The 26,368-nt window shown below is 40.9% G+C and overlaps 1 protein-coding gene across 1 annotated transcript in view; it reads right to left on the reverse strand.

The window, feature by feature from the left end:
- LOC123366132 (prolyl endopeptidase) overlaps positions 1 to 26,368 on the reverse strand; it is a 167,110-nt gene that overhangs the window by 14,428 nt on the left and 126,314 nt on the right. Inside the window, exons 11-12 of the mRNA XM_045009267.1 lie at positions 8,407 to 8,543; positions 1,939 to 2,033 (exon numbers count right to left, since the gene is read on the reverse strand). Of these exons, the coding sequence (XP_044865202.1) occupies positions 1,939 to 2,033; positions 8,407 to 8,543 (232 nt within the window). The remainder of the gene's footprint in view (positions 1 to 1,938; positions 2,034 to 8,406; positions 8,544 to 26,368) is intronic.

Below are 26,368 nucleotides of genomic sequence, written 5' to 3' on the forward strand. Positions count from 1 at the left end.
GTAGTCTTTTTTAGACAAAATTTTAACAAGGCTCATAATAAGGGGATATAAATGTACAATTTTAAAAAAATTGGGGAACATAGAATTTTGTATGCAAGAGATATTCTAATTCTAATATCAAAACCCATATGGGAGGCAGTCTTGCTCTGCAACCTTTTTATATAAAATAAATAATATTAATTGCCAAACTATGATATTCACAGAAGGATTCACAAATGACCAAAACGCCAATTTACATTTTCCCATTTATGAAGTTCATTTGATATGAGGCAATAAATGGCTCCTGATCAAAGGTTGCATAAAGCTTTGTAAATGCATACCACCCCTACCTGACCTGGACGGTCCTGTCTTGGGTAATTAAATACTAATTAGGAATTGTAATTAGGTGGGAATTGAGAATTAAGTGCTGGTACCCTTATAGCAAAGGCTATGTTCAATCTTGTAAAGGGATTCTCGCGGGCAAACTTTACAGCTGTACAGATCCCTCTGCAGAACTGTATAACTTCTTAAAATGTAAAACTTCTTAAAAATGCAGAATACATAATTCATCCAACACAAAGACCACACAAGAGGTGTCCTGGGAATGTTGGATACTTTTATATTAATTAACTCCCAAAACTGCAACAGTGGAGGAGAAATAGAAATGAAGAGACATCCTGCGCTTTACTCAGAATACTGAATAATTCTGGTCTAGGGTCAGGACCCTATCCATGAAGTTAAAGCTACTCAAATAGACATCTGTACTAGCTGTCTCTGAAATTAACAAAGAACAGATACAGACCTAATTATACAATTGAGATAACAGACGAGCTGAAATTAAATTAAACAGGAAATAGGGGGACTAAAGAAGTATTTTCATAGCAAGATAAAATCTCATTAAAAACCAATGGCCAAATTCAAATTACTGAAGGATACTTTGTCTTTAGCAATGACATTATGCATGCCTGAGCATATGCTATTTCTTTTTATGAAACCATTACATCTTTAAGTCAATTACACGGAAATGTCCCAGACAGGTATTATAGGAGAAAGAGATGAACGAGCAATACTGAGCAAAATCACCTTACCATAGAGGTTAACAACAGAAATAGTATGCAAATATTGGTACAGTTGGATACATTTGGAAAGCAGATTCGAGATAAATAGTAGTATTCACAAATATTTGCATTGAATCCAGAAAGTTGATCTTGTTTTGTAAAAATGCTAATAATTTTCTTGGAAAACTTACGCAATGTTTGTTGTAAAATAAATTTTTACACTATGTTGTAAAATATTTTTAACTGGGATGCAACAAGCAACACAATCTAACTGCAAAGATCAAATAATATGAGGGAGCTACAGGTGCAACAAATACGTTTGACTGACACTAATTCTGACTTTCATAACTATCTGGGTACATAAAAAGAGTGAGAGAAGAAAGACAGACAATTTTTGGGTATGTCCACTATGCATAGTTAATCTGGGCTCTTCTCAGAGTTGTAGCCTCAAGCTTGCTCCCATTCATACAGAAAGCCTGTGACCTAGGTTTGGAAGTGCTTTAAGCCCACGCTAGCTTATCCAGCCGGTGATGTGGGTTAGAACACGGGCTCTCCGAGCTGCTCACTTTGTAGTGAGGACAGGCTCATCACTCAAGTGCCTTCCCACATTCTCCCTTGAAGGGCAGACAAGTTCTCTCACAACTTGACACAACTGACTGGAAAAGAATCCTAGAGCATCCTTGCACAAAGAACCAAGGAATATGCCCCCAGGCACACATGGGCAGGTGCAAAAGCTTTGAGGACACAGTAACACAAGAATGACTTTGCTATAGGGATACTGACATCCAGGTGAGGCTAAACCCAGGAGCCAATAACGTGGGTTAACTGTGCAATGTAGACACAGCCTTTGTCAGTATCACTGCTAAAACCACGATTTGTTCTTGCACTCAGAACGCTTTACCTTTGTGCCAGGTCTCTCCATATTCACCACCTCCTCTGATGTTAGCCACAGCTAGAACCCCGCCCAGATGTCTCACAAAAATAAGTCTGGATACACTGAAGGAGAAAAACAGAAAGCTAGTAGATTACTTTGGACTTCCTGCCCCCCAATGTCTACCTCTTCTCCCGCCTCGCCCCAATGCTGTGTGTATGTTGGATGCAGGAGAGAGTCTGGCACAATGTATGTGACAACATAAAGGGTTAAATCCTCCCTCTGTGCCAAGCCCGAGTAGCCAAACTTGTCTCAGTAGTGTTCCATGGGGATACTACTATGAGTCTATCTACAGAAAGCAAAGCTGCTCCAATCTTCTTCCTATAGCCCTCCTCAAGGGCAGTGGCCAGCAGCTTTATGTAACCATAGATCCACTGGCGATGCTTCTGTTCCTTGACAGTCTCCCAACTCTTCCTCCACTGTGTCTAGAGCCATCTGCAACTTCAGAGAATTAACCTATTTGTTAACAAATGAACAAGAGCTAAAAGTTAAGGCCACCATTTGGCATGGATTTGTTTAGGAATTGTAGAAGTCTTTGAATAGGCATTAAATTTGTATTTAATATCACTTGCCTCTGACATTTACAAGGCTGTATTTGCAAAAGAGATCATGTTCTTACATCAAATGTTTGTACCAGTGGTTATACATCTGAGTTCTTGACAAAACAAAACTGTTTTGTTTACTTACATAGTTCAGTATAAAAGAACATTAAAATCTAAATTTCAGTAGCTGACCTCACTGGTATTTTCGGATGTTGGATGAAAGCTAATGTAATATAAAAATATCTCAATATTAAATTACTAAGGTATTAGTGTCATTAATATCTTTTAAAAAGAGATTTAATTAAAAGTCACTTAAATCATATTTGACAATCAAAAAAGAAACAGGAAGGGAAGCAGGCCTCCCATCAATTGAGGCAAAAGCTTAATGTAGCTAGAGCTCTAGGTGGCAAACCAGGAGCACCAAGGAGAATAGTAAAGCATGCGAATTAACCAGATTTCCCCCCCTAGGCAACTCCATACCTATATGAATCAGTCTTATTAACTCACATAAGAATTGGGTCTTTATGTCTTTAAGCCCTGATGCCACTTATGAGACTCATTCAGATATATATCTGAAAAGTCATTTCCCATGCATTTGCTGTCAAATGCTTCCTAAAGAAGCACAATTATTCTTGTGAACTCGCCTACCAAGTTGTTTTGTTAATCACAGAAAAGACTATAATGTTACAGTGTGTCCATAAGTCTGTAGTTACAAAAAGAGTAATATTTTCATAGCTCTAAAAACAATTAACACCTGCTGGTGACTTCTCTTGCATAGTACATACAGGGGTAAACTTTTTAAGGGGAAAAAAAAAAACTTGTAGAAGGGGAATTGAGAAGAGGCTCCTGTAGTTTCATCATCGACCCAAAGGATAAATCCTCCAGAATAGGCTTATTATCTGCAGTCATCAGCTCACCTAGGGCAATGTGAATTCTCTCTTTTGTTTCAAATCAATTTTCAAGGCTTAGGTCTCTGTGATGTCCTGGTCAGAGACTAGATTTATATTCCAGACATATACTGTGTAAAGGGTCACAGTGCACTGTTTTGCCAAACTGTAGAATGACTAATTTCTAGAGGTTGAGATAGTTAGTGTGGAATAGCCTGACACTAGACTGCTCCAAGAAACTGTGGTTTTGCAATCAATTTTTGGTGGATTATAGTCACAGAAAGAAGAACTCCCAGATTGTACTTCTTTTCATTCCTTGTATCCCAAACAAAATCAAAAGGGATGTCTTTATGTCCAAACCTACCTGATTGGTCATTTAGCATGCAAAAGCAACCTATCACAGGATATAGCTGATTGAGCATGGCATCACTAACTCAATATACATTATTCATAGCTATTTAAAAAACTAAAACCAACACCAAAACAAATCCCCGCCCCCACCCCCACTTCCCAAGCAATTTCTGAATACTTCACTATCAATGCCTTTTTTTGTACAACTCAAATCCAAACTGGGAATTCATCCCATGCCAAAAGTATACAAACACTGGAACTTTAACAGAGCAGTCATTATGATTCAAATTTTCACTGATACATAGGCTCCTAAGTTACTTAGAAATTTTGAACATTTTACCCCACGTGCATAGAACAACTTTACTGTAAGTGGATATTTATTAGGGGAAAGACTGTGCCTTTAGCCACAGACTATAGGAGGGGGATTGTAAGCAATTCTGCTTCAGGGAGGCAAAATGTTTCCAAGAAATTTTGGATGCACAGACTCTGCATGTCTGAGATGATTTTTTTTGACAGATGCAACTTACTCTCTCCTGTGCAGTAGGCCAATGTGTTGGGAGAGAGGAGGAAAAAGCCATGGACTTGCCTTCTCCCCACCTCCTTTGGGGTCTGTGCGCTGTAGAGACAGTAGGGCAGAAGCAGCATCTGTGCTTTGCAGGACACAGTGGCTGCTATTTTGCCTGACCCTTATGTGTGCTCTGAAAGGGGTCATTATACCCTTCCTCCACACTATGCTCTTGCTTAAGGGCCTGACGGAATCTGGCCCTGTAACAGGAATGGCAATTTAGATTTATGTTTACTTCACAATCTACATTTCAGTATACACTAGAAACTGGTTCTACTGTACCTACAAAGGCACATACAGAGCAACAGGGTAAAACATGGCACCTTCTTCAGGGTGGTGTGCAGAATCTGAGGTATTACTGCTGGGTTTTCAATAATATTTTCACAGAAGCTTTGCCAAGCCCACACTGAATGCCATCAATTTTACCACACCTTTTAGCTGTAGTGTTTCTGTACAGACTATGAAGGCTGTATAATTGATGACAGTGCTACAGCGTGTATTCTACTAGAATTGGTTCTAAATCCAGCTGCTCAGTCCAGAGAGAGAGAGAAATAAAAAATGCATGCTTATATCCAAAAATAAAGTACTATGCTAACTGGGTTAATGACTTTGGTCTGCTGTTACTTATTTGTATTTACTTCTGGATCTATCGACATAAACTCTTCCTATGCTGTTGTAGTTTCCTTAAAATGTAGTGAGCAGTAACCATAGTAACAGCTGCAGTTCCCTTTTTGGGTACGATATGTTTAAAGAAGATTGCTAATAACAAAATACAACGCCAACATACACAATGTAGCTACTGCCCAAAGCACCAGGCCAAATAGCCAGGGCATCGCTCAACCAGGTGGCTTAAGGGTTTTCCTGGTTGAAAATGCCAGGGGGCTAGGAGAGACCGATTGGAAGCTGTGTGTTGAAGGGAGTAAGCCTGCAAGAGCTGAGTGTGTGACTGAAGGGAAGCACAGAGACAGAGATTCTTGGGCACAGTTTGCTAGAGTGACCTGCTGACATTTGTTTCTACTGCGATCAGGAAAAAGGAAATTCATGTAAATTTTTTATTAATAAACAAGATTGCATTAAGAATATCTCAGTCTCATTATAATTTCTCATTCAAAGAGAAACAAACCTACAAGGCTAGCTCCTCAGGCTTAAAAGGCAATAATACAAAACACTAGCTGGGTGACATCTTACTTAACTGAACAAAGGGTAACGGTAAAAACAGAGTCCCCAGGAAGAAAAGAAGAAACTGGAAAAACTTGGATTTGTGATAAGTTACAGGAGCACTGAGATCAAATAAAAATCTTGAGTATTTATCTTAACAAAAAATAAAACCCATCTGTTTCTAGGTTATTCAGTGGAGCCCAGAAATAATAAAAAAAAGCTAAAAATGATGATGAATTTTTCATTAAATTTAGTTTTATTTCCGTATATATCTTAGGCAAGGGCTATGTAGTACTACATTCTCCAACCTATTGTGTGCAAATGAGCTGAGTTTTGTTTTACTGTTATATAGTTGTAGTGTAATTTCACTCTCTCAACCCAACCTGTTTGTCTGTATGTCAGGACATGACAGGTGAATGAGATAGACTGTAACCCCTCCTTTGTTATTGTCTGGACAACCTCTAACAGGGCTCTGGTCCTTGATTGATGTTCTTAAGCACTACCACAATGTAAATAATAAATAATCTTGTGAGGTCTTGTGAATTGGATTCTCTGTGAATAATTAAAAACATTATGATATGTTTATCAATTTACTCTATAGGAAACACATACTCTGCATCACAAGCTGAAGTCAGTGATATATTTTTAATGGCGGAGGAAGGAGATATTTTCAGGGTCATACTCACCTAACACAATGACCTATTCATCTCCATCATCTATCAATAACTCTCTGTCCATATACAATCTGTAAGCGGTTTGGAACCTAAAACTGTTTTCTCTGCTTGACATGTGGCCACAGTTGTGGTCAGCAGAGGCACCTAAGTTGAATCTCCTCCATCAGTCTGACAAAGTGAATAGCTCACATTCTCCATGGCCTTTGGAATTCACTTCCTCCCCAACTCTGTAACAGCCAGATTTTTTTTAGTTTTCAGGGTGCTCTATATGGTCACTCCTTTCCGCCTTTGCCCATGAGGAGCTAGGTATTGGAAAGGGTTGGTAAGTAGTGATATAAGGTTCTAGTGTGGGACTGTGTGTGGGTTAGCTAATTTCTATTATATTAACATTGTCACTGGGTATTTTATATGATCTGGGGGAATTGATGGATCTATTTAATTAGTGTATTCTTAAAAGACTGTCAAAAATGCCTAGAGCATATTACAGTGCATCACATCATTCTAGGAACTAATAAGTCACTGGTTGAACCTTCTTTACATAAATATTTTTTAAAAAACTATTTAGTGTATTTAATTCTGTTTTACACAAACCACCAGAAATTAAAAATGTAGCTTCTGGAAGACAGCTGAAAAGAGCATTCAGATAATTTCATGATACATCATAAGAGTATGGTCCATTGTTACACAATGTATTTGATATGAAGGACCAGAAAATTCTAAATGCTATCTGAAAATATATAGTCACAATAACCATGAAAGAATGAGGTATGCAAAGGATTTCATGAGACTTGCCAACTTTAATGCAAGAAATATAGCACAATTGCTGTAGCTGTAGCTCTTAATATTGCATGTAAATTTAACAGGACAGTTTAATAATAGATTATTTTTGTGACAAGATGCAAACCTACTGTCTGAAGAATCTTCCTTTATCCTGTACTTGCCATTTATTTATTTTTTCTAAGAAATTGTGTCTAGCAGGGTTTGCTTTGTACTGAAAGCTGTAAAATAATCCCAGTGTCATATCTTGGCAAGCCTACAATAAGAGTTCACTTGCTGGTGAAGTAAACATTGCTTCCCTTTTAAAAGAGTCTTAATGGGTCAAGCAGGCTGCTGTCTGTGGCTCACAAACTATAAAATGGACTGGAAATCCTGTTTTAAACTTACCACTTTTGATCTCTGATGCACTGATTTGCATGAAAAGAAACCCTCCTACACACACCCTTTTATTCTCTGTTCTCCACACGTTGATATTTGTATTACTGAGCAGAAAAAATATGTTCTAAGCTACCAGGTCAGCAAAGTGCTTAAACACACACTTTATTTTAAGCCCATAAGCAATCCCATTGAGTGCAATGAGGAAACCACTGAGGAAGTGAGTCCATACTCCAATGGTTAGGGTGCTAGCGTGGGACACAGGAGATTTGGGGTTTGACTCCCTGTTATGCCACAGACTTCATGTGTGATCTCGAGCAAGTGACTTGTCTCCCTCTGCAAAATGGGAATAATAGCACTTCCCTGTCTCATAGGGATAAATACATTAAAGATTACGAGGTATGCTTAATAATATTGGGTTTCTAGCTGGGCCTCTTGCTCTCTCTTTTTTAAAATAAGACAGTTCATGCTAGATTGAGATTTTCTTTATTAGATTAATATTAATTCATTTATAACAGGTTCAAGTGAACAGCATTTCCTGCATGTTTTTAAAGATTCCAGAAATTAGCTAACGTCTCAGCCAAAAATAGTGTACCAGAATTGTTTAAGGAAGCTATAGACAGTATTAGTGAAGGAGAATTTGTACCGGTAGCTTGTGCTGGCAGTTCTTGCCTTCCTACACAGAGAAGATCTTGCCATATTTTATTAAAAGGCTAGTTTCTACGTTTATTATGTTACAGTGATCATATTTTATTTTTTGAATGAGAAGGAATGTTCCCATTGGCAAGCTTCTGGGACCATGTGCATCCACTTATGGACTTAGCACTGGGAAAAGCTTTTTCAGTAACTGGTACATCATTAGTTTAAAGGAAATACAGACTGGACACATCTTGTAATCCCCTTCCACCCTCTCCTCCTCCTCCTCCCCCCCCCCCCCGATGATGAGCTAATTTGTTCTGTTTACAAAGGCACAAAAGAAAACATAGAACTGCCATACTGAATCAGACCCAAAGTCCACCTAGCCCAGAAACCTGTCTTTAACAGTGGCCAGCACCAGATACTTTAGAGGAAAGTGCTGGAACAGTAGCTGTCAAAAATGTCCTGCTTACCTGTAGCTTGGAGTAATAGATATGTTGAAACCCCCATAGCCATACAAGAAAGCAGGATGAGATCCATCCAATTTAATTCCCTTCTTGTGGACAATAAACATTGGGATCTTGGTACCATCTTTGCTGGGGTAGAAAACCTAGGATAACACAGAGGAAAGATGTTTGAAGTACTGTTAGTGCTGGGAACTATTTGAGAACTCATAAGTCACAAGTAGTTATTTCTATGCTTTTATTTTATACAGATAGAAGTCTGGGAACTGTTGAACTGTAGCCTTTCCCCTGCAATTTAATAGTTTGTTACTGAGAAAAGAGAGGAAGGCCATTTCTATCATCATCCACAAGGTTTGTTCCTAACTTGACTGTCAGTTTTAAAAAATACGTACCAAAATAAGACCAAACACCTTATTAAGAGTATGATTCTGTTACCTTTACTCACCCTGAATAGTACTTACTCAAATGACTAATGGTCATAGAAAACTTTATGAAAGGAATATAATAAGCTACACAGACAAAGAATAATAAGACAGAAATTACAAATTAAGATAAAATATATATATTTAAAATACTATAACTAGACATTCACACAAGAAGGAAAGCAGGGTAACAGAGGTAGGAGAAGGAAGCTTCAGCAGTTCCCCAAAAGATTGAGTAGGCAATTAGAGCTATCAGAAGCTGACAAATAATTCTTTTAAGAATTACATCTCAAAATTCCAGATACTGTTGCTGCACTAGCAGCAGGAGAAACTGATAAGCTTATGGTAAAAATTTAGTGATAGCCCACTAAGGACTAGGTCAGTACTAGATAACTGGAGATTTCATGACACCATATGAGTATTTAAACAAGGATCATAAAATAAAATAAAATAAAAATCCTGTATGGGATTGATCCTAGATTACTGAAGTCAACTGGAGTTTGGGACCTAAAAGCACAATTTTAACCATGAGCGGAAGACTGCAGCATTTTAAAAATCCATGGTAACATATCTAGGAACATTTATGTTTTATTTATTTTTATTGTGGATATTCTTTGTTTGGCCCAGTGCTGTTCCATCATTAGCCACAACAGCATTATTACATTTGTATTAACAGCATTTTTCACCCATCAAAAGAAGTGTCACTTTCACACATCATATTTTAGGCAAGAGAGTGATCTTTGACCGGTGTAAGAGTTTCTTCGTACTAACGCTAAACACTTTTACAGTAATGAAATCACTGAGATGGAAAGAGACTACTGAACATTTTTAAAATATATATAATCTAGTAAGGGACACACACACACACACACACACACACACACACAGAGATTTCAAAAAAAGCATTTACGCTTGACCTTAGAACTGGCTGACTTGCAAGGTTAAAAAAAATTAATAGGAAACTATTATAACAAATTCAAATTGGTTTGGGAATACAAACCAGGGAGTATTATTAAAGAAGCACAAATGTCAAGACTGTGGTGGGTGAAAGGGCTGAAGTGGTGAAATAGGTGGGAAGTGACAAAATGGCCAGCATGCAACCCATTGTTTGCTTTGCACTGTACATACCTAACTATGAAAAATAGGATGATGCCTGGTGGGAAAGAACGCAGCAGAAAATACAGCATAGAGGAACAAAACAAATCTAAAGTAATTTGACTACGTAAGGCTAATGGACTAAAAATGGCTTATGCTATTCAGTGGAGTAAGAAAGAACAGGAGGATATTAAATAATTGTGGATGTTACAATCTCACAAAATTTTAAATACAGAAGACAAACCATGAAGAATTCTTAAGATGAATGAATAATGCACTGAAACCAAGGAAAAGACATTTGGCAGAAATATAAAAATATTATAGCAATAGAAATAGCAATCTACATCCAGAAATGAAAGCCTCATCTCCAAAGGACTTATCTACACTTACAGTAGTGCAGCAGCACCACTGGGGCACTTAGTAAAGACGTTACCTGTGCTGACGGGAACTTGTCCCATTGGCACTCCACCTCCTCAAGAGGCGGTAGCTTTGCTGACGGAAGAGGCCCACCTTTGACATAGCACTGTTTATGCCAATGGTAAGGTCAGATTTTCCACATCCCTGAGTGATGTAGTTATACCGACAAAGTTTGTAGTGTAGATCAGGGCTACGAAAGCTCCTGGGACTACACTGGGCCCAGGACTGAAGCCAGGTGCCCAGAGTCAGTTTATCCAATCTTGTCTGGCTCATTTTATTCCGGGGGTGGGAGTGGGAGAAAGAGGAGCTGAGTCAATCCTGCCTGAACTGCACAGTCGGGTGGAACTGTATTCTGCTCACAGAGCCAGCCAAGCTCTCCAACAAGACACTCAATAAAGGCTTGAAGCAGGAGACACAGACCCTTCCTTTTGCCCCTGGGTTTTCTCAGCCTAACTCTTTCCCTTAAGCCTGCAGGGGCACCAGCTGCTGCAAACACCTCAAAAGGAAGCACAGCTGGGGGGCAATCATCCCTAAAATCAATGCAGCCCTGGGACAGAGCTGGGGATCAGACAAACACATTAAAAAGCTGTTAGTCAGAAATTGTTTGGAATTTCCCTCTACAGTAGGGAGGTCTCGCTAAGCCACCAGCTGTTGTGGAGGCAGAAAAATCCTGGAGGGAAATTCAGGAGATGGGGCATTTCACTGCTATCATTGACGGTCAGGTCCGAATCTTCCCCAAAGCTGCAAACAGGCTGAAGTACCATTGTATTGGAGTCTTGGACAAGGATTTTGTGGCTACCATGATCCTGCTAAAGCTGGGGGTATCTCATCCTTAAACTGATGGTGCTGATTCAACTCATAAGAGCACAGAAATTCCAAGGCAGTGGCTTTGTATTAAGCCATTCACTTCAGTGTGAATGAGTATTAGAGCACATATCATATGGTTGCACACTATTCTGAAATCCACCAAATAGCGTAGCTCATTTTATGTTGTTAGTGGCAAGCAGAGCCCTGTGTTTTTATTGCAAATGTGAAATAACATGAAATAAAACAAAAAACAATAATTAAAACCAGGGGCAGCTCTAGGCACCAGCAAAGCAAGCACCTGCTTGGCGCAGCCCATTTGCAGGGGCGGCAGGGAAGCTGAGATCCAACAGGGGGCTCTGGGAGCCGTAGTTCCTTGGTTAGCTCCCTGCCTATAGAGCCACCATCCACTCCCTCCGACTGCCCCTCACAGAAACCCCAAGCCATTCAACCCCCCCACCCGCTCCCTGTCCCCTGATCACCCCTCCCGGGACCCCTGCCCCTAACTGCCCCCCCAGGACCCCACCTCCTATCTAAGAACTACTGCTCCCTGTCCCGATTGCCCCTTCCCGGGACCCCTGCCCCTAACTGCGCCTTGGGACCCCATCCCCAATCTAAGCCTCCCTTCTCCTTGTCTCCAACTGCCCCCTCCTGAGACCTCCCCCAACTTCCCCCTAGGACCCCACCCCCTACCTGTCCCCTGACAAACCCCTGGGATTCCCATGCCTATCCAACCGCTGCCTGTCCTCTGACTGCCCCCCCCCGAACCTCCGCCCCATCCGCCCCCCCGCTCCCTGCCCCCGACTGCCCCCCAACCCCCTGATCCATCTAACCCCCCCTTCTCCCTGCCCCTGACTGCCCCCCCGAACCTCCGCCCCATCCACTCCCCCGCTCCCTGCCCGACTGCCCCCCCAAACCCGACCCATCTAACCCCCCCTTCTCCCTGCCCCTGACTGCCCCCTTGAACCTCTGCCCCATCCAACCCCCCCTGCTCCCTGTCTCTTGACTGCCCCCCCCCGGAACCCCCTATCCCTTCTCCAACACCCCAGCCCCCTTACCGTGCCACTCAGACCAGCCTGTCTGGCTCTGTGCAGCACCAGACACGCTGCTGCATACATGCTGCCGTGCTCCCCCGCGGAGCCACAGCCCCCCTCCCCCCCACACACCCAGCACCTGCTTTCCAGATTTGAACACCTCAAAATTCAGGAGTGCTCAAGCTCAATTTGGGCAGCTGTTACTTCATTTCTCCCAAATCAAATATACTGAGCCACTGTAACTTGCTGTAGAAAAACTAGGATAAAATTGAGCAAGAAATGCTTCCCAGTGATTATTAGGACTGGAATTGCTATTTTCAACAGCCATTGCCTTTTTTTTTTTTGTTTGTTTGTTTAAAAGGAAGACAGTGATATTGCATTGGCAAATTCCCCATAGAAAGAAAGAGTGGAACAAAAGAATAATAAAGGCACCTCAACTTTTCCTCATTTATGTAGGACAGTCTTATAATATGCATCCAGATATCCTCCAATCACACAAGCTGAAAACTGTTCCACTTTACTGCAGCTCTGTAACCATATGGGACCCAATCCTGTCTGTGTTCTGTGCACATCCAAAATTCCTGCTGAATGACCCGCCCTGGGAGCGAGTGACCCAGGGCTGGGGCGGAAGCAGGGTGCGGGGGGGGGGGGGGCAGAGCCCAGGGCTGGGGCAGCAGGAGGTGTGTGTGGGGGGCACTGGTGCGGGGGGAACAGGGGAGCCCAGTGCTGGGGCAGCAGAGGGGTGGGGGAAGGGCACTGGTGGGGGGGAAAGGGTGGAGCCCAGTGCTGGGGCGGCAGGGGGTGTGTGTGGGGGCACTGGTGGGGGGGAACGGGGGAGCCCAGGGATGGGGAGGCAGAGGGGTGGGGGAAGGGCACTGGTGGGGGGGGGGAAGGGTGGAGCCCAGTGCTGGGGCGGCAGGGGGTGTGTGGGGGGAGAGCCCAGGGCTGGGACGGGGGGCAGCCAAAATTTGTTTTGTTTGGGGCGGCAAAAAACCTAGAGCCGGCCCTGATTAAAACAACATATGATGAAAAACTCACTCTGCAACAGCAGCAGCTGCTGCCCCTCCAGGCTGGTCCTGGATCCCTGCTCTGGGCACTGCAACTTCATGCATGGGATTACAGTGCTACTCAGGTCTGGCCTCGCCACCCCTCTGTCATGACGATGGGAGAGTGGCCGCGCCAAATTTGAACAAGTGGCATTGTGACCTGACACATGGGTTGCAGTGCTGCTCAGGACATGCCCCCTCCCATCCTGGGGGGCGGGCCCCGACCTGCCGGGGGGGGGGGGGAGAGGGAGTTTGGAAAAAATGATATAACAAGAAATTAACAAAAAATAAAATGCAAAATTATTAGAAAAAAAAAAAGAATTTCATAGGTTTCTAGTAATAAATTGTACCAATCCCTTCCCTCCAGCTCCCCTAGCTTAGGGATTCAAAGGTTCTAAGCTGCTGTGTATCATATACATTATGAGCTTTCCCAGCTCCTGCAAACTGGCTTTGAGCATACCTTTGTATCAGTTTGGCTTACTTACCTTTCAGATGTCAACTGTCTCCACAGACTAAGGAATAAGATCAAGCCCTCCACTATAACTTTGTGCTATTCATAACTGACAAGTTCTGTACAGCTCCACATGTGACATTTTATGAAAGTCACTTAATGAGCTGAAGGGCATACAACCATAAATTTCAACTTATGAAGAACACACCTGCCCCAAGCATTGGCCATGGGTAGGGCATGGAGCTGCAGAACCCTTGGCAGGTATAGTTGCAGCTGTGGTGTAGGTGTGCTGGTGTTTCTGGGCTCTGATTGAAGGCTTCTGAGATTGCTGGGGTGGGTGCGTGGATAATATGCTGGGGTGCTGTATGGGAGGTAGGTGGGGTTGCCTAGGGAGTAGTTGGGGGAGTTGACATGGCATTCTGGAGTGGACAATGGGGGCCAGTCTTGAGCACTCTCATCTTCTACCCTCACTAGCTGTGTGGCCTCTGCTGCTGCACCTGCTCTCAACTACTGCAGCAGCCTGCTCCTCCCATCTGCTCCTTTCCTGCTGTATTCCAGTATGGGGAACAGCATGAGGGAAACTCAAGGACCTGCCCCATGTGATGGAGCAGAAAGGCAGAACCGCTAGCAAATGCTTGCTGCCTTCCCACAGCTCAGCCAATGTCATAAACAGATAGTTAAGGGTTAATGTCTCTTTTACCTGTAAAGGGTTAAGAAGCTCAGTAAACCTGGCTGACACCTGACCAGAGGACCAATGAAGGGACAAGATACTTTCAAATCTTGGTGGAGGGAAGTCTTTGTTTGTGTTCTTTGTTTTGGGGGTTGTTCGCTCTCGGGGACTGAGAGGGACCAGACATCAATCCAGGCTCTCCAAACCTCTCTGAATCAGTCTCATGTTTTAAATTTGTAAGTACCCAGCCAGGAAGGCGTGTTAGTCTTATGTTTGTTTTCTCAACCTGTAAATGTTTCTTTTGCTGGAAGGATTTTTACCTCTGTTTGCTGTGACTTTGAACCTGAGGCTAGAGGGGGTTTTCTCTGGCTATATAAATTTAGGTGCCCTGTAATGCATTTTCCATCCTGATTTTACAGAGATAATTTTTACCTTTTCTTTTTCTTTAATTAAAAGCTTTCTTTTTAAGAACCTGATTGATTCCTTTTTGTTTTAAGATCCAAGGAGTTTGGATCTGTGTGAAGCCTCTCAAGGCAACCCAGGGAGGGGAAAGTCTGGGGGAAAAGGAGGGAGGATGGTTAATTTCTCCTTGTGTTCAGAGCCAAGGAGTTTGGATCTGTGTTCCCCAGGGAAAGTTTTGGGGGGACAGGGAGTGTGCCAGACACTGGAATTTCTGGCTGGTGGCGGCGTTACCAGGTCTAAACTGGAAATTAAGCTTACAAGGGTCCATGCAGATCCCCACATTTGTACTCTAAAGTTCAGAGTGGGGAGGAAACCTTGACAGCCACATACACGGGCATTCTGCTGAGATGTGGGAATGCATGACAGGGCAACCAAATCTGGGAATTTCATGCAAAATTTGTCACATTTGGCAGCCTTGGCTATTGTACTCCCCACCAGGGTAGAAGCTGACCATTGAGTGCCAACCCTGACTTTGGAATTTTCTGACAAAAAAAAAAATCAGGTTAAACTTATTGGAAAAAATGATCATGAGAAGTTGGATGAGCCAGGACATTGGTAACAGGAGATAGAACCTCTTAAGCTTTTGGTGGCTGCTTCAAATCAAGTCTCAGCTTGGTAGAGATCAAATGTTACTTCCATTCAATTGCTGCTCAGTAGACTATATCAGGGGTTCTCCGTTTTTCACAGTATGTACCAAATCTTAACAGATTTTCTTGAGGACCATTTCCCTTTCAATTGCATAGACTGTCTCCCCTTCCATTTCTGATTGCATATTATAGTGGCAACTACATACATTGCTGACTTGTAAAAGTAATATCAGGTAAGTATATAATGTATTTCAGCTGTCTTTTAATGAAACTTAGCATCTGGAAACAAGGAGTACCAATACAGAGAACCAGCTGGCTCTCTGAAGACCACCCATAACAGCTCTGACATACAAGCTGAAAAATCACTGATCTTTAAGAACTGAGTCTAAGGATGTCTGCTCCCAAGCAGACAAGTGTCCATATCACAAAAACTACCTTTCTGAGACTGCCAAAGGATGGTATGAATCTGAAAGCTGAACTCCATGCATTCTCTCACTCCTGTGGTTTGTCTACACACTAACATATGCTAAGATAACATAGTTGGGTTTTAATTAATACCTTTTGTTATTTCAGTGCAATCTGCCTGTGGACACTCTTACTTAGCATTAAGTCTGTCCTATTTTGATACAAGACATTCTTAATCCGAAACAAGAGCATCCACACAAAGACTTGCACTAAAACAACAAAAGGTGTGAACTAAAACCAATTATTTTGGTGTATTTTAGCTCCCAGAAGTGCCCCACTAGATTAGATTTGAGGCATGTTGGTGTGGTAGTTTGTACTGTTTCTACCTATGCTGTATTTGTTCTATAAATAAATAGAAGATTTAAATCACCAGGAATGCAGTCAGGTTTATTCTAACAAGCACGCAGTGTTTTTAAAAGGATTTATAATTTCCATTTTATTCATGATGATGCTTGTAATTAATCCACATTTCATTTAAACAGATTTGGATTAAAAAACCTTCTTATGAGTGCATCACCAGTTAGCAACTGCTTGTCCTAAACCTTTCAGTTAATGACAATTTAACTTAAGAAGTTATTCTTCATGGCTGAGCTTTTTAGCATAATTATTTACAGCTTCTATTCTAATTAAAACTAAAAAGAAACAAAAGCAGAATGACATTTGTTACACGGCTGCCTGTTTTCAAAGGAAAGTCAGACACCCTCATGTCTATGACACCACACTGAACACTAAACAGGAGTTATTTTTACAGCTATCCGATGAGCCCCAACAGAAATATGATCCTTTCCAACACATGGTATTTAGTAAGTATCTTTATCATGAGCACTAGCTGTAAAGTGAAATACAAAGCCTTCATGGCATCTCACTTAAACGCCCCCCCCCACCGATTTTTGTTTCCTGAGGGGCTAAGCAAATACAAGTAATTTCACAAATGAAACAAACAAATAAAGCATACCTCCGGGAACTTTACCCCTGGGGAGTTTACAAAAGTTCTCTTTACTTTACTATTCCAGTTTATATCATATACCATTTTGTGAAATGTAGGGACAAAGCTTTACATCATTTTTGCCCACCTTAAAATGGTTTCTAGCTATTGGCATGACCACAGGCATCACCCATGAAACATGCACCAGCAATCACTAAAAAGTTATAAAGCTATCAAAAGGGTTTTGTTTTATTTTTTTGTTCGTTTGGGGTAGGGTGTATTTTTTTGTTTTGTTAACATGCTTATTTTAAAAACTTCTAGGAGTTAAAGTATTTTCAGTGGAGATAAAAGTGCTTGGGCAGAGACCAGTACCGAGAGGTTCAGGGAAAACTCTTGCTAAAAACTTCATCGATTGACTCCAGTGGAGCTACACCAATTTCTACCAGCTGAGGACCTGGTCCTCCAAATCCTTCCACCAAATGACTGCTGTTGGTAGATCAGTTACTTTCCCCTGACTACAGGCTGCCAGTAATTTCCCTTCCCCCATTCTAAACTTGAGCTTTTCTAACAACTGTCTGAAGACGGGTTTAAGAGGTTTTTTTTAAATCATTATCATCAGTGAAGATTAAACACTCCTTTAAATGAAAAGACAACAAAGAAAAACAGCACGTCAAGGTGACGCTACTGTTCAGAATTTAAAAGTGTTTCACTCCAACTATCTTTGTTGAAATAATGATTACTCCCCTGTCCCTCCCCACAAGATGAACAAACAGGGGGTGGGGAATCAATTCAGGAGACACTGAGATATGTGAAGCTATTTACGCTGCTTCAAATAGATGATTTTCAACTGATTCAATCTCACCTTAAATTTGGTGCTATCTCTGAAGTAACTGTCTATCAGTTTATTCATAGGACCAATAACGGGAAGTGCTTCTATCTGAGAGATTAAGGTAAACTGGAAAGGGCAAGCCCTACAGAGGGAAGAATGTCTAGCGATGGTATTTCACGTCTAATTTTAGACTCTGACAGCTTTTACTGGCGAATGTTTATAAAAGGGCACTACTGGGTTCTGTTTGATCAGAGCTAGGAGAGATCCACTTGTGCTAGTTACAGTGTATTAGTAAAGTATATTAGCAATGGTTAATAACAGAGTGTAAGTCTGTTGCAGCTATAGTATACCAAAAAGGCAAATAAATAAAAAACTTCTGAAGAAAACATTGACAAGGCTTCAATCCAATCTCCTTACGTTATGAGATAAACTCACGTATGGCTAATTTATGGGGTGGAGGTAAGACCAAAACCAACCACTCTCAAAATTATAGCCCTGCAGCAAACGGTGCTATGGTGTTGAGAAAGCACTCCTATTATATACACTTTGTGCTGCTCTGGCAGTGTAAAGAAGCCTTGAAGTGGTTGTAAATGCATCTTCTGCTGACCTTAAGGACGCTTTATGCAGTTGGAGAAGTGCAAAGCGGTTTTAGTGTAAATGAGAATCAGGACCCTTAACACTTAAGAAAAGCATAAGAAATCAGCACGAAAGACTTCAAATCAAACAATAAATATTGTAAGAAAGTCTTCTGCGCCATTTCTGAGTCATCCAAGCGTTAAAGAAACCCCAAATATTCATTTTAAAGAAACTTGCATTCCAGAGATGGCTTTGTTTTAAAACTTAAAATCTTGCATAGTCATCATCCTCAACAAAGAAGGTAACTTGGCTAAGTCTGTTTTTTGATAATTTTTTCACTCTCCACCCTGGCTTCTCTAGAACTCCCATTATTCACACCTTGTACCTTTTCTTACACCGTCCCTTATAGGGTGACCAGACAGCAAGTGTGAAAAATTGGGACGGGGTGGGGGGTAATAGTAGCCTCTATAAATTAACTCTCTGTTTGAAGACCACAGAGGTGTACAGTTTGAAATTTGTGGTATAATATTATATCCCAAATTACTATGATCGGGCACCAACTGTACCTTTAATAAAGCCTGCACAGTTTTTAAAAAACCCGCACAAATATATTTGGAGGAATACAGTTATAGAAATTGAACACTTGGAGAAAATTTTCACACCATGGTGGCTACAGCTAGGGACCCAAATCTATACTTGGATGTTTAAATAAAAGTGACTTGATTTTCAGTGGTGCTGAGCTCAGACAGCTCCCAGTGACTTTAATGGGAAGTGCCAGTACACTAAGAACCTCTGAAAAGCAGACCACAAGAGCCTAGTTTTAAGTAGCCAAGTTTGAAATTTTGGCTTTAATCTTTTGACACCTAGAGTGAAATTCTGGCCCTATTGAAGTCGGTGGTAAAACTCCCATTGACTTCCATGGAGCCACAATTTCAGCTCTGGTATCCAAGTTTTTAAAACCAAGCGTTAACATTGAGAAAACCACTCCACACTCTATTCTAGTCTAGTTCTTATGTGGCCCTCCTCACTGTGGTATCATGAATGCCTAAATTCTGGGCTGTGGCTGAGGAGTGCTTAGCACATCACAGGATGTCTCAACTAATATTGGGGCAATTGTGGCAGCAGTCCAGTCCTCAGGATAAATTTGTGTCAGGAGCCAATGGACCAAGTGGCCATTCTCACAACCAGAAACAGACAGAGTATAAGAGACCTGCTCTCTCTCTCTCTTCATACATAAGTACCAGGCGGTGGGAGGAATGGTGGGGGAGAGCTGTTACAGTAGCTCCATGCTATTTGAGATTTCCTGCTATGCAGGAGGAATCCTACAGTGGCCTCTTACACTGGCTTTAAGACAACTCTGTGCTGGCAGATGGATGCAAAGCTGCCCTAACACAGGGCAGGACCTGAGCCAAAGTAACTTGGGCATAGTAAAAAATTCATATAGGTAAAAGCCTCAAAGACCACCTCTTACAGATAATTGCAAAATCACTACAGAAATAATCAAGAAGCTCTTTAGAAGAGATCATTTTACCACCCACCCATTGGGACTTGAAGCAGTCTCATGCTGATGGAGGCTAAGTGCCAGAAGATAGTCATTTAGAAAAATCCCTTGTTAGTGAGCCCAGCAAAATAGCAGCAAATGGCTGCTGGGAAGCAGCTCACCAGGTGGTAGAAGGAATGAGGAGAAAGTGAGAAAAAAATAAATCAAAAGTTCAGAAATCCTGCAGGGAAGGCATAGAAAAAATTATTTTTGAATCATTCATTTACTTGGTTAAATGAAAGGTTTTGTTCCCTTTGCATAAATATCAAGTGTCAAAGGTGTAAGTGGCAAAATGCACCAAATCAGTCCCTTTAAAGAGCCACTAGATAAAGGATGCTTTTAACAATCTGATAGAAAATTAAACATTCTATAAAGGTTCTTCTACTGCCCTCATCATCATGGTATCTGAGACCCTTCCAGTAATGCAACTAACACTTGTCATGTGTGGTTTGTTCTCTGTCATCGTTTCCCCAGAGGGAAAATTGTGCGTGCAGTGTTTTGTTGTCTTATTTTTTTCTTATAAATTAAAATGTATCCTGTGCTATGTATTGATATTAGTGATGGCAAGGTCGAAGAAGTAAGCCTTGCACTTGGAACAAAAAGGGGCAAGTTATTTGAAGTTTCTAGCCCAAATGGAGATCACTATGTCTTTCTTACATGATTTCTCTGTGTGTGTGTGTATATATGTGTGTGTGTGTGTGTATATATATATATATATATATATACACACACACACACACATATATATGCATATGCACACACACATATATATGCACGCACACATATATATGCACACTGTGATACAGCATGGCCAGAGGGCAGTAGGAGTGTGTTAGCAGGGAGCCTATATTCCCTGCAAGGAGAGGAAGGTTTGCTAGAGATTAACTAGAGCACCTGAAGCCAATTAGAGTACCAGCAGTGAGTCACATGATATAAACCCCTGCTTCAGGTCAGACAGTGTGGGTTGTTGGAGCAGGAAGGTTTGGTTGGAGCAGAGAGAGGTTTGAAGGAGTTGAAGCAGAGAACAGTTTTGAAGAAAGACAAAAGGGAAGTTTGGAAGAGTGCTGTGGTGGGCTGAGAAGTCCAAAAACCCTAGGTAAGGGGCACCTGGCTTGTGTAGAAGGAAGGCAAGAAGCCCCTCCACAAGCAGAAGGGCAGGAGAGGGAAGTAACCTAGGGGAAGGAACCACCAGTTCAAGTGGTTCACCACTAACCTCAGGGCCCCTGGGTTGGGATCTGGAAAAGAGGACGGGCTCAGGTCCCTCCCTCTCCACTCCACTCCTCAAGGACATTAGTGGGGTAATTAAAAATACCGGTTCAGAGGCAAGCAATGGCGCCCTGAACCTTCCCCAAAGAAGAAAGAGCGCGAGACCCAGCATAACAGTACCGGCAATTTGCCACAACACACAGAGAAATCATGTAAGAAAGACATAGTGATCTCCATTTGGGCTAGAAACTTCAAATAACTTGCCCCTTTTTGTTCCAAGTGCAAGGCTTACTTCTTCGACCTTGCCATCACTAATATCAACACATAGCACGCGCGCACACACACACACACACACACACACAGTGCAACACAATGTGAGCAAGCTACTATGAAGAAACAAAATTGTAATTAACAGCTGGTAGCCCAATTCCCTTAATTAAAAACAAGGCCAGGATAGATAAAAATCAATGATAAAAAAAAATCGGATTTTAAAAATTTAAATCGGATTTTTTTTATTAAAATGCTTTTTGAGGAAAAAACTATTTAAAGCGCCCACCACTGGCTGCAGTTTGCCGTTCCAGGCCAACGGGTGCTGCGGGAAGCAGCGCAGGCCGAGGGATGTGCTGGCCGCTGCTTCCCGCAACCCACATTGCCCTGGAACGGCGAACCATGGTCAGTGGGAGCTGCGATTAGCCTAACCTGCGGATGCTGCCGGTAAACGAACTGGTCTGGCCCACCAGCGGATTACCCTGATGGGCTGTGAGCCAAAGGTTGCCGATCCCTGGTCTAGAAGATACCATCAGAGATGCTTAGTTTTGCAGTTCTCAAACTGTGGATTTGTGTCTCCAGAGATAACATGCTTGTAAACAGCAAAAATGTTTTAAATAAATAAATATATAGAGATGAGAAATAACAGACCTCAACTCTATTGTCCCTCTGCAAATTTGTGTACGCAGAGTCAATTACTTACCTCTCAAAGTGCAAAGTTTCAAAAAGTTCAATGAATAGAAGATTGTTGGGGGTGGAATAGATCTGGACAAGGAGAAGAAGTCTGGAGATAAATGTGAGATGGGAGGGACATATGCTTGTTTTGTTAAAATATTTTATATTTGCTGTTGAAGAAAAAAATCCAGAATACTTAACGTTGTTGTTTTAGTTAAATAAAATAATTTAAATGTCTATGTGGTAATGTTCTCCTCCTAATACAGCCTGGCAAGAAAATCCCCCAAATATTAATGATTAACCTGTTTAATTGGATAGTTCACCTCCCAATGACTTCATAAATATTTGCTTCAGTTATCTTTGGTAAATGAAATAACCAATCGTTGATTTTCTTTTATAGTTGTAAAACTAATCTGAAAAGTTTTCAAAATAAATCAGTTTAAAAATGCGTGTACCTTCTAAAAATGAAACCTACATTTATCTCTGAGTTGTGAAGAATATGTATTAAGGTTATAAAAACCAACAAGAATGCATTTTTATGTAGAAAACTATGATTACATTGAGTCTTTCTGACTAGTGTTTTAAATCAAATCCACCCTGAACAAGGCTTTACTTCAATGAGGCGATTGCTCCAAGAGATTTACTATAATACTATACTGACAGATAAAAAGACAAAAAAAACAACCACAATCACCTCAACTTATAATGATGTAGACAAGAATTCACCTTAGACAACACTGGTAACTCCTTTTTCACATTCACTGTCCTCCTCTCAACACTCTCCAAGTGAGGTGATACAGCTAAACAACTGTCAACAGAAATGGATAGCATACTGAATGATGCGACAGGTGCTTTAAAAAATATTGAAACAAAGGAGAGGAGGTAGCTACGAGCCATCTGTAACCAAGTTAAAGACATGTTCCCATGAGATTCTGTTTGTACAAACCGGTGGCAAGGCTTGACTGGATTTTACTGCTCCTTTTGGCAAAGCGTACCAGAGCCACCACCTCTCTCCACTGTAGTCTTTGGGGCCGCCTCCTGTGTGCTTGGAAGTTGTCTAGAAATTTTTTTGGGGTTTGTTATTTAACCAAGCACTTACTTTTCTGGTTTTGAAGCAGACACTCAAATCTGGCAAACCCCTATTTCTTCCTTAATAAAGGCTGAGATTAGAGGACTTTAATATATACAATATTATTGCTGTTTATTTATAAGGCAGATTGTGGTAGTGGTCGTGTCCAGGCTTCACACTTTTAAAAAATCTTCGGGCACTACCATTTCTAAGTAATCATTATGAGGTTCTTTGTACTTACCTCTTTATAAGACATGTGCAGGGATTTGCTATATTTGCCAGTACATGCTTCAAAACCAGTTCCACAGATTTTACCCCAGCGCATGCAAATGCTTATATCAAAGATTTTGCTGATTTAAAAGCCTGTGATGTCCTTCCATTTGAGGTTTCTCAATCAGGAACAACATTATGTCTTAGACTTGGGTTTGAGTTTAGGTTGTGTTTCCCCCAAGCTACATAAGCAAAAATGGAAAAACTTAATTATCCCTGCTAATGGGTTAGAGAAATTACACCTCCCTCCCAAGTAACCCCCAGGGTATTAGATTAGAAAAGGACTAAGAAGCAGGTACTTTGATTTCAACAGCATCTCTTGGTGAGCACCTGCTGTGTTAGAATGTTGCAGAGATGACACTTCATTGTTTATAAATCTGAAAACCAAGGATGAACCTGAAGAAAAGTAACCCAACGAACAGTAGAAAGCAGAAAAGAATACTAAGAATGACTTCCTGTAACACTGCTGTAGCAATATTTAGGGGAAAAATGGCACTGGAGATACTCATAAAATAATACATCCTGCTAGCAATATCAGTTTATGGTCTGATTCACAGAAGGACAACATATTAGGACTTCTGGCTCTTCGGTCTGATAATATTAATGTCAAAAAGTACAGTGACCCAGAGCTGTAATACTTCTGGGGCTAGGGGAGAAACAAAAATAAAAAAGAATGGTAAAAAATTTAAAGTATGTCATGGATGCTGTGGATATCATGGGTAGTCTACAATGATCTCTTCTTGGGCCATCTGCAAACAATGTTGCAAAAAAATCCCATCTTTTTCTAATTCCCAAAACTGTTAAATCACCAAAGAGAAAAAAATGATGGTAACTCAGCAGATCTCTGGGTAGTTTAGCTTCCAGAACTATGAGTTCTAATGGAGTTCAACAAACACTAAAGTATAGAAGGGAAACCTGGGGAATATTTAAAGTGAAGCATTCCTTGATTTCAGGGGTCCTGGCCTTTTAGGGTATGTGTAGCCATGGGGTAGGCAACTTATGGCACGCGAGCTGATTTTCAGTGGCACTCTCACTGCCTGGATCCTGGCCATGGTCCAGGGGGCTCTGCATTTTAATTTTAAATGAAGCTTCTTAAACATTTTAAAAACCTTATTTACTTTACATACAACAACAGTTTAGTTATATATTATTGACTTATAGAAAGAGACCTTCTAAAAAGTGTATTACTGGCACGCGAAACCTTAAATTAGAGTGAATAAATGAAGACTCGGCACAGCACGTCTGAAAGGTTGCCGACCCCTGGTGTAGACTGTAATCAAAACCCTGCAGTTCGCCCATGTGAGCTGACTCAGGCACCCAGCTCCCATACTAAGGGCCTGTTTAAATGCAGTGCAGCTGTGCAGATATTGCCATTAAACAGCCTCTCAGCCCAAGCCCCACAAACCCAAGTCAGCTGACATGGGCCAGCTATGGGTTTTTAATTGCAGTCTAGACATATCCTTACGTCTGAAACTCCTTTATACTTAGAAATCTTCTCACATAAGCGATGACTCTTAATGAGGAATACCACTTTACATCAGTCTTTCCTACTGTCAACAGCTACCACTGTTTACCACACGCTGTCACCTTTGATGCTAGTTCATATATTAGCTGAAAAACAAACACATATTTTCTCCTATCTGTGAGAACAGCAGTCCAGGACTATGGAGACCTTCTATTTCTTGCTATCATTCATCTTAGCAGTTCAAACACTGGTTGTTATGAATGTTAATGATACTTTCAACAGGCTTTCCCTACCCCATAAATTTCTATGAAATGTCTCGGACAGAACAGAAATAATTAATCTAAGTAAAGATAATATACTCTAAATACCTATGGGTAATGTATTTATATGTTGACAGAATTAAGTTAACTCCTAAATGAAGATGCTAACTAAAATATCTTTAATAAGATTGTCCACTGATGAATTTGTTTTGTGTTGAAGACAGCTAACAAGCAAGGAAAAAAATCAAAACAACAACAAACCAAACCCAAACTCTTGTAATTAGCGATTGAACTGGATTTGGGGGGTGGGTGGGAAGAGATAACTGTGCTCTTTGATCATTTTTTGATCAAACCATTTTTACAAAAGGTGCAGACATACTCAGATACTATTTAAAAAAAAAAAGCTGATTTTTTTTTTGCCATGGCATGATATAGAAGTGATAAAATCTAATGAGAAGAAAGCCTATTCACACAAGATTTCCAGCACAGTTTTCCCACAGATTCAAATAATTTGGATTCACTTGAATTTTTGGATGTTTATCCAAATGCAAAGTCCAAACTTTCTGAGGTTCACCTGTTGTGTCTTTTGACCAGTGAATGAGAATATGTAACTCAGTTCTATTCTTTTCATGAGAAAAGGCTAGCCTGGATAACTTGCTACTGAATTAAAGTTGGCTTAACTCATCCTTTGCTGTTGTCATAAATTTACTAACAAACTACCATTGTACTCATGTTATAAACTGAGGTTATTTTGTTTATTGCATCAAGAACATCAACAGGCTGTTGAGAAAAGGGCTTTGAACATTGTTTCATTTTGATATATGCTACCAACCTCCACCCCCCCCCTCAAAAAAAACCCACTGAGGCTCTCAGAGGTTCCTCGAAATATGCCCATTTCCACTTTCAACTGTTTTACCACAGTATGAATTCATCATGTTAATTAATTAGTTATACATCATATTATTTAGTATGCATCTTTTTTCTTAGCTAATCATATTAGTAGAAATAGCTAAGGATTAACCGCAACTACATCTTACGTAATAATATAGAATCATCCCCCCATTAATTCCTTTCCTTTGACTCATATTGCCCATTTGAATGTACAGTTATGAAGTCTCAGTAAAATTTTTGGGGCCTCCATAATTAGGTTTGTATTATTAGCCATACTAGTTATTTTCAGTGCGTCTGTGTAAGGTTTTGGCAACACTGTGATCTGCAATTTCCCAGTAAGGTGCCATTGATCAGCCCCTAATTTCCTGCCGTCCACCATGATGATGAATTATTACAAAATAACAAATGGCTTGCCCATCAAAAAAAAATGTTTCTGGCCTTGAGCAAGTGGGTAAGTAGAACTTTTCCAGGATGACCTAATATAAACTAAGTTTAGTTGCATTTCATAGGAATATTTACAAGTGCACAAGTTATAAACTTCACTA

This window comes from Mauremys mutica, chromosome 3, assembly GCF_020497125.1.
Source record: "Mauremys mutica isolate MM-2020 ecotype Southern chromosome 3, ASM2049712v1, whole genome shotgun sequence".
In the NCBI taxonomy this organism is placed as follows: domain Eukaryota; kingdom Metazoa; phylum Chordata; order Testudines; family Geoemydidae; genus Mauremys; species Mauremys mutica.